The sequence below is a fragment of the Triticum aestivum genome, chromosome 6B, assembly GCF_018294505.1.
Source record: "Triticum aestivum cultivar Chinese Spring chromosome 6B, IWGSC CS RefSeq v2.1, whole genome shotgun sequence".
NCBI classification, from domain to species: domain Eukaryota; kingdom Viridiplantae; phylum Streptophyta; class Magnoliopsida; order Poales; family Poaceae; genus Triticum; species Triticum aestivum.
Window position 1 is genome coordinate 224,759,586 of NC_057810.1, and position 9,539 is coordinate 224,769,124.

The 9,539-nt window shown below is 40.9% G+C and overlaps 1 protein-coding gene across 1 annotated transcript; it reads left to right on the forward strand.

Annotated features, from left to right (window-relative positions):
* On the forward strand, positions 1-9,184 carry LOC123136681 (actin-related protein 4). The gene is made up of 20 exons (XM_044556147.1): positions 1-276; positions 366-457; positions 1,462-1,635; positions 1,726-1,799; positions 2,169-2,249; positions 2,340-2,400; positions 2,471-2,520; positions 2,998-3,052; positions 3,314-3,391; positions 3,466-3,519; positions 4,491-4,544; positions 4,635-4,695; positions 5,014-5,065; positions 5,800-5,866; positions 6,064-6,123; positions 6,210-6,272; positions 6,439-6,501; positions 8,292-8,356; positions 8,692-8,760; positions 8,848-9,184. Exons 1-20 carry the CDS (start codon positions 264-266, stop codon positions 8,891-8,893), a joined length of 1,332 nt encoding a protein of 443 aa, XP_044412082.1. The 5' UTR covers positions 1-263; the 3' UTR covers positions 8,894-9,184.
* The last annotated feature ends 355 nt before the right edge of the window (positions 9,185-9,539 follow it).

Consider the following 9,539-nt stretch of genomic DNA (forward strand, 5'->3'; position numbering starts at 1 on the left):
TGGCACACGCCATTCGGGCTCGAATGCTGGCTGGAGGAATGCCCGGATCTCTTAGTGAGCAGCCTCCGTGCTGATTGTAACAGGATTCTGTTAAGAAAATAAAATCCCCAAGTTATCGGCAAAAAAAGAAAAAAGAAAAGTGAGGAGCAGAATAGAGAATTTGGAGGGGAGGGTTGCCGAACAGCCCCAGCGTCACCGCCGACGCCTCGACCCCGCGCGCCCCCGCTCCTGCTCGCCGACCCCTCCCTCTCCGGATCTCCAGCATGTACGGCGGCGGTAAGACTCGCCCCTGCTCCTGCTAAACCCTAAACCCCGGAGATCTCCCGCCCCGACCGCTCACTTTCGCTTTGGTCTCTCGCCCGCAGACGAGGTCTCAGCGATCGTCATCGACGTGGGCTCCTACAGCTGCAAGGCGGGCTACGCTGGCGACGACACCCCCAAATGCGTCTTCCCCTCGGTGAGCTTCTGCTTCTGCTGGGTCAGATTTTCTGTTTCTTCCGACTGTCTCGTTGTGACCCGGCTGTTTTAGTTCGTTCATTGACCCGGGAGTGCTAAATCCGCGTGCATCGCAACGGTGGAAGTTTGTTTCAGTGCTTCAAAATTTCCAAGTTTTCGAGCTATTTTAAGTCAAACGGCTTCGGATTCTGGTTCAGACATGGTGGTGCTAGCGTATCAGTTCATGCTATACTGGCCAAACCATAAATTTTGTAACAGGCACGTCCTACTCTGCAAATAATTGCTACATTAGTACGGGGTTGGATTCAGGCATGTGCGATAAGATGCACTTACCTGTCGGTTCCAGCGCATCATGTGCAATCTTTTTAATCTATTGACAAGGAAGTTAGTTAATGATTCCGTCCTGTCTAATAGCCCAGATTTTCCAGTGTTATCTAGTGTGAGCCTTTCTTACATGCACCGCGAGTCAAACGCAAAAACTGAATTTCAAGTATTGAAAGTTTCTGCATTGTGACTTGTGCTATTAGTTCCGGAGGTTAACTGTAGATCTCATGGGAACTTGGGAAATGGTATTGTTGTGTTTGAAATGTGAAGTTCAGTTTATCTACAAGTTGTTGAGTTGGAGTATTTTCTGTCTCCCTTAGACTCTACAGTTAATATTTTATTTTTGTTGTTTGAAGATTTTCCCTCTGCACTTAGTGGGATTATTGGGCTAATTTTGTAGAGTGGCAGTAAATTGCTAGTTTCACTCTGTTACTGATGAAATAAGCAAACTACTCATGTGATAACATTCAGAGAAAAGGAGAAGTACTGTGTAAATTAGCACTAAGAAAATGGTTTGAATTTGGCCACTTTTCTTTGGTTTAGCATGTTTTCTTCTCCTTTGCCTGAACAGTGCTTGGAAATTATGTTATTTTGTTGGTTCAAGGGTATGTGAGCTACCCAATCGGGACGTTTTGGCCAGTACAACTTATTGCACTCAGTATCTGGTTTTGATATGTTAAGGTTGTTGGTTCAACTGAACAAACGGGAGATACTGATGAAGCTAAGCCAGAAAAGGAGGCCGACTCTGGATCAGATCCTAAGAATGGATCCAAGCCTATGGATGTGGACAAAGCCAAGACAAAGCGCAAATATTATGTAGGCCAAGAATTAGAATTCAGGAGGGATCATATGGAGGTTAGTGACTGCACATTCTGAGGGTGATTTGTTGCTCATGTATTTTAATAACCATTGCTTACTGGTTCTCTTCCCCTCCCCACTAAACAGGTGATCTCACCGCTGAAAGATGGAACAGTTACTGATTGGGAAGTTGTTGACAACATATGGAACCATGCTTTTAGGTAAAATTTGTTTACCTGCTTGATGCAGCTCTGAGCAATTTCTCCTCTTTAACATGGTTCATTGATAATCAGCAATGGCACCATTTGGACTATAATTAAGTTGCTAGTTTAAGCTTAACAAGTTAGCATTCTGTGTTTATTTGCTATTGAGTGTACTGATTGTGAAATCTTTAGTTAGTTTGTAAGCACACAAGACATGGTTCGTTGTTTACCCACTTGTTTTATTTAATTTGTTGGGATGTTTTGACTTCTGTAACAGCTAAGGTTGATTAAGTGCAAGCCTTTGCTCGTTATGATGCTATGCTATTTGTTGGAGTTGCTATTGCTTTGTTCCATTGTATTGTCACACTCACTTATTCTGTATTTCAGACAGCGGCTATTGATCAATCCTGAAGAGCATCCTATGCTGATAGCAGAACCATCTACAAACAGTGGACAGCAAAGAGAGAAGTATGTGTATATGTTCTATGCTTAAAATATTTATATCGCTAACCCATATGAGTGCCTTCAAGCCTGACTCTTATTTTCCATGTTCTATAGAGCAGCCGAACTTATGTTTGAGAAGTACAAAGTGCCAGCGCTGTTCCTAGCAAAAAATGCAGTATGTCTCTCTCAGAAGTAATCCTTGATGCAATCGGTTTATTATTTTTAATTGTTGATTGGGTTGTCAGGTTCTCACATCTTTTGCATCTGGACGTGCTACATCTCTGGTGGTTGACTGGTCAGCATTTTCTTGATGGTGTTTTATCTCTGCAACCTGCTATTTTCCTTATAGATAAATGAAGGTCCCTTTTTGCCACGTTAGCACAATTAGTTTGTGAACAAGTGCACTGTGTTGTGGTGTCTCCTTGGTTCTCGGTCTCCTACTTTATATCTGAAGTATATTGTTCTTCACCAATATATGTTGCACATAGCATACAGATATTGTGGAGCTATCCATCCGCGACAAGAAGAAGTTGGTTCTAACTGTTAATGCTAAAATTTCCATTTTCTCTCTGCTTGATGTGAGCACCTTAATCTGGTTTCTTGCTTAGATGACCTTCTCGAATTCTTAATCATTTTATAAGCTGTGTCATTAGATTTTAACAAGCTGGTGTCGAACATCGACCAACGATTTATTTCATCTTCATTTCAATGCTTTGGTCTTTGTCATGAGAGAAATTGCTGTATTATGACTGAGTGATCATTTTTGGTGCAGTGGTGGCGGGTCTACTGTGGTTTCTGCTGTGCATGATGGTTATGTGTTGCAAAAGGTATGTTATGATATTAATGTACTGATTTTCAAGGGGGGGTGTACACTACACTACTTGCCTGTATCTAATAGTGATCTGCCCCTTTTTACATTGTACATTTCATTTGATTAATCCAACCTTCTCTTTAAAATTTGATAAAATAAGATGTCAAGTTGTATCATATGGACCCTGGCATACGTAACACTGACACCACTTTTGGCTTGTCTCTTCTGAAGCTTTTTTTTCTATTGTTTTGCTCACTAACTTGTTTTCACGTGGCAGTCTGTAGCAACTTCTCCAATTGGTGGTGAATTTTTAACTGACTGTATGATGAAAAGCTTGGAGAGCAAGGGCGTTGTTGTAAGCATTTCTCTTTGTTAAGATAGCATACTAGCCCTTGCTGTATTTTCATATCCTGTTTGTTCACTTCTCAGATTAGGCCCAAGTATTCATTTAAGAAGAAGGAAGTGAGCCCTGGAGATTATAAGGTGGTAATTTCTTTAACATTACGTTTGATATAAAAAAATCTTGTTTGCTTGTGATTCCTTCAGACCAAGAGATAACTCTTTATACCATTCGATGTGCCCCTTTGTTGAAACGCCTTGTACTATTGAATATGAGCTGGGCCGTTGGTATATTTGAAACCAACACACCAGCAAACAGAAGAGGGGCAACATATACAATATATTTATCTGACCATGGAAAAACGCCACAGGCTGGTATCTGATCTCTAGGGGATCCATGTCTAACAAAAAAGGTGAGAGAGCCTGCAAGGTGGTCTCTCTACCTTCCCCTTGCTGAGTTCTTTTCTGGCACCCAATTAAGTTTTACCACATGGCATAGGTCTGTAGATAGACACTGAATACCATTTTGACATTTCCAATATCATGAAGTAACACTGTCCTGTTCATTTTTCGTAGATACATGAGCACTAGGTGGTTCTCTGACTAATATCTGCCGGCCCTTCAAAATTTATTTAGTATCTTTCTTCCTATTTACGTGGTCTATCTAAGGTTCTGAATTTGCTGTGATAATTAATTAATCATGGTTAATTGGTTACATTCGAAATTAATTAGCATTATGCTATTTCTCTTTCTAACCACGCAATTACAAGTACCTTTATTGTTATTCCCAAAAGGAGGGTCAAAATGGGTAGAATCGACATCAGTTCATAGACTTCTTTTAATAATTCCGATTTCGAAAAAGAATTGATAGTTTCTACCTCTACCCTATCTATTATCATTTCAACGATCAACTTCCCCCATAATAATATCTATACTACTTAATATTGCCATGATATCAGCCAATTTCATTTTTTTAACTAACGGAGGAAGAATTTGCAAATTAATAAAACTGGGTGGACGAATTTATACAGATGAAAACCTGAAGGATCACACTAGACGGATATAAGGGAAACTATGCAGTGTTTATTCTGTGGACCCATGTTTGTCTTTTTCAGGTTGTAGATCTTGATTTTCCAAACACGACGGATAGTTACAGGTTATACTGCATGGTATGTTCATTTGCAAATCTGTAATTCTTGTTTTGCTTTGTTGAATTTTGTCTGTATGCCTTTAATGGTTATGCTTACTCTGTATCACAGAGAGCCATCGCTAGCGACATCAAAGAGTCAGTTTGCAGAGTTCCAGATACCCCCTTTGATGGTATAACATTTAAAAAATACATTATTTCTGTGATTGTTTAGCTTTGCTATATTAATGCAGCTCAGATGATACTGGATCCACTATACTGACCTGCACAATCGGAGGAATATGCCAGCTCAGTTGATCCAATCATGAATCTTAAATATGCATACAACCATAATATAGTTGGCTGCTTTTTATGCATATGTCTGCCTGTCACCATTATTTTCATTCATTTGGCTGATTTAACACATCTGTCTGTGTGCTTTAAGCATTACCTTGCTTTGTGTTCCTCTTTTAGGTTCTGCTATTTACTTTCCCTGCTTTATTTTCATGCAGAAGTGGCATATGCAAATGTCCCTACAACTTCATATGAGCTTCCAGATGGGCAGTAAGTTATCAATATTATGTAGACACATACTTGTTTACAGCCAGATAGTTCTATTTTATAACCAGGTAGATTAAGAATATGGGTCAGTAGCTACTTTCTGGATTGTGTTCATGCCTCTTCACTTCAGTACACCCTACAAATGGACATGGCGAATTTCATTGTTTACAAATTGACATAAAACCAGTATATCATAGCATTCAAAAATTGCAGTTTGGTAACCACAAAGTTTCAACTCAAATTCCGATGAAAAGCCACAGTTTACCTGGATCTGCTCATGTGCCGCATTTTAGTGGAGCCTCGAGTTGTAATTTAACTAATTTTGCAGCCTGGTAGGCCATATCATGATTCAGCTATTACATTGATTGTATACTTACTTGATGTCCATTAAAAAAGTAGACATGGTATTTCGATTTTGGATGCACAATGCACCTAAGGCCTTGTAGAATGGGAGATGCTTAGAAAAATAAACCGGGTTTTTCTGAAGCACCGGTGCCTATTTCTACAGGAGAGACGCTTAGTTAAGCGTCTATCATGTACAAATAAGCACCAGTGCTTAAAAAAAGCCTGGTTTATTTTTCTTAGCACCTTCCCTAAGCACCTCCCATTGTACAAGGCCTAAAAGGTGCTGGGGTTCTGATCTTCACTTTCTCTATTTCTGTTGCTGTAATTTTTTGGTAAATATGTGGTTTGTACTGTTTAAGACCTTATAACTTATTTATGTTATATCTGAGCAGAACTATTGAAGTTGGTGCAGATAGATTCAAGATTCCTGACATTTTGTTCAACCCATATCTTTCTCAGGTGAGCGAGAAAAATATAATTTCCTGTGTGCATGTATGTTAATTGGTCAGGATTTGTGCTAGTGGTAGATCACACTATCCAGGAGCTGAACAAGTTCATTGCTTTCTTCTTCATTAGATGCTATTAATATTAAAAAAAAATCTTTTGGACCTAGCTGACTTGTCTTCCTCTCTCACGAACTAACTTTTGATCAACAGACTATTCCTGGCATCGATGGATTTGGAGATTCCACTTCAATTCGCGGACTCCCACGAATGGTGAGTTAAGTTATGGGTACTATACAGTTGTGCAGCTTGGACAATTCTTTATGTTAATGAATGCCGCCACCATTGTTTTTCATCAGGTCCTTGACAGTGTAAATAGGTGTGATGTTGACATTCGCAAGGAATTACTCAGCAACATCTTGGTAAAGACATTATCAAGTGCTGCATTCTACTACTCTCTAAATGTTCCCGTGCACAAGCTTAGTGAATGAATCTTGTATAACATTACAACATAATCTTCAATTCTCCTGTTATATTTTGTTAATACTTAATACAACTCTAACATCTGCAAACTTGTATTCTGGATAGCTTTCTGGTGGCTCGTCATCAATTCTGCAGATAAAAGAGCGCCTAGAAAAAGAAGTACTGGAGGTAAAAGAACTGAACAAGATAGGATAAGTCACTTATGCTTTATATTTTCACCGTTTCCGCATATACTTTATTTTAGAATATGAGCATTCATCAACCATTAGCATACACAAAAGCATTTAGACTTCTCACATAGATTTTTTTTTTCGAGAGCACGCGAAAGGCGTGCCTTAGCTTTATAGAAGGGGAGAAAAATATTTACAAGAAATTACAAGCCGCATGCATCACCATAAGGCGTGCCTACACCCTACTCCACCGGCTCCTAAGCGACTACTCACAAAAGTGTAGCACTCCACTCCGTCTCGCTAGCGCCCATAAGTGGCGTTCCCTCAGAATGTTCCTGACCGTATCTATTTCATTACACACGTTGTCCCTACCAAAACCCCTACCATTCCTCTGCTTCCACAAACTCCAGCATACCAACATGTCAAAGGAATCGAAGTCCTTCCGCTGCGCCTTGGGCACCCTCTTCCTCGAAGCTACCCACCAGTCCTCCACCCTTTCATCTCTATTTGGCATCAGCTCCAAAGGGATCTCGACCTTGGTGAAGCATTGAAACCACACCTGCCTGGCATAAACGCAATGACCGAAGTCCAAATTCTGTACTGGACGGCCAGCCACATGAAAAGCTTGCAGGAGAGAGGAGCCCCACTCTTCCATATCGCAGCCGCAAGCTGGAATCTTATGCCCCCTTCACACATCATTGCGTAAGCCGAAGCAGCCGTATATGTGCCAGCGGTGTTCCACCTCCAGATCGGTCGATCCTCCTCTCCCAGGTGTAGCTCAAAGTTCATGAGAGCCTCACAAAGCCTGATGAACTGGGCGAGCCCCTCCGTGTCCAGCTCTCCAACTATATCATTCATCCAAGCCTGTAGTGCCAATCCGTCCTTGACCGGCCGTCTATTGATAACCTGTGTTTTGACCTTAGCCACCAGCATGGGCGCCAGCTTCTTCACTGTCGAACCCCTCACCCATCTATCCTTCCAGAAGAGAGCCTTAGCGCCATCTCCTACCTGCCAGTGAACAATGCTAGAGAAGGCCGAGCTTACTTCCTTGTCCACGAGAGTAATGAGGCCCTGCCACGGTCTGGCGTCATCTGATCTTTTCAGGCACTTTCACCTCATCCTAAGGGCAATACCATGACGATGAAGATCAATCACTCCCAAGCCTCCCAACTGTTTCGGCCTGCACACCCTTTGCCACGCAACCGCACACTTCCCACCGTGGATGTGATCGGAGCCAGCACAAAAAAATGCTCGGCATCCTTTGTCCACCTTGTCCAATGCCCACTTTGGCGCCTCTGCCACAATCAAGTGGTGCGTAGCTCTCACATAGAAATGATAGCAGGTTTGTCATGAAAAGTTTTTCTACATTTTTTTCTTCATATAATGACATCAATTTTGATATAGAGGTAGTGGCATTATAGTTAGGCATGTATTTTTTTTCTTTCTTTGAAGCTTTGCTTACTATTAATCAATTCAATAACTTATTTGCTTTTATGAACTCAATTCATGCTTTAGACAAGCTTTCCACCTTATATCTGTGAACTTTGTCGGGAATAGAAGATTAAAATGGATCTCGTTGATTATTTTGTTAGTGACTACTGACTACAGTGATTACAATGGTTACTTAGTCTTGATTTTGTTAGTGACTATTAATAATGGTTCCTTAGTCTTTGATTTTGCTGGTTAGTGAACAGTGATTACAATGTTGTGACTAAAGTCTAAAGCTGCTTTATTATGTTCCCTGAATCTCTGCAGGGTTATTCTTATTTTTTAACTCAATGATTGCAGGAGTCCCCTCAAAATGCTCGCGTAAAGGTTTTGGCAAGTGGAAGTTCAATGGAGAGGCGTTTCAGGTTAGACTGCTATCTTTGCTTGTCTTTGTATGCACTGGCTATATTCAATGGATCCCATTAGAAGCAGAGCAGTTTGAATGATTGCGTATGTCATTGTGTTGCCACTAGAAAGTAAAACTGTATTTTGCTGTATTAATTAATCCGAGTAGCTTTAACACATATTGTTGTGGCCCTGAAATTGGCTGAAAACATGCTTATCATCATACCAGTAAAACTTATCGGGGCCATAGGGTGTGAATTGGTCTGAGGGAGACTCATTCTGTCTGTTCGAGATTCATCTTCTAGATAGATGTCCGTTGACAAGGCTGATATGTATATCTGTAATTTGAGTGCAGTGTTTGGATTGGAGGGAGCATTCTTGCATCTCTCGGGTCGTTCCAGCAAATGTGGTTCTCCAAAGCAGAGTAAGTTTGGGTTGATATTCTAGGGTCTGTTTGCCCTGCCCGTCGCCAACACCTAACAACTTTTTCTTGTATGCATCTCGCAAACAGGTACGAGGAGCATGGCGTTTCCTATATCCAGAGGAAATGCCCATGAAATGGTTCAACATGCTGCCTGAGCAGAGCTTTGTGCTGCCGAAAGATGTAGTATGTGGGCAACAGTTAGGTGCACCTTGTTATCTGGGGATGTTTATTCTTGTGATGACTAAATTAGTTTTGAGGCATGCGCAGCGCAAGTTGAGAACAAGCTCAGCTGATACTTTGCCATTGATGGTAGATAGTAGCAATTCATGTGCTGATTTTTTTCGTCCGCGATGTACCGAGTATTGTATTTACTCATGTACTCTCCGGGAGTGAAATCTTTAACCATCTTTTTTTTGGACCTTGATAAGTGCCACACGTGTGGCTGTGACACGAAACAATTTCATCCTGACGTTTTTTTTGACAACTTTAGTTAACCGGGGATGGCAACTTTAGTTGTGAAAATGGTAACTTTCCATTTGGATGGCAAGTTTCTTTTTTTGGGGCGTTTTGTTCTTTTTTGGATGGCAATTTTTGTTGTAAAAACATCAGGCCGGTGCTACTTTGTGTTACACGTGTGACACTTATCATTTGTTTTTTTAACAAAACGAAGTCTTTTGCCATCTTGTTACGCCGCTGTAACTGGTGTAGTACATCTATGTTAGCCACGTGAAAACGGTTATTGAACTTACACTGTTATAGGTGGCAGGTGTCGATTTCCG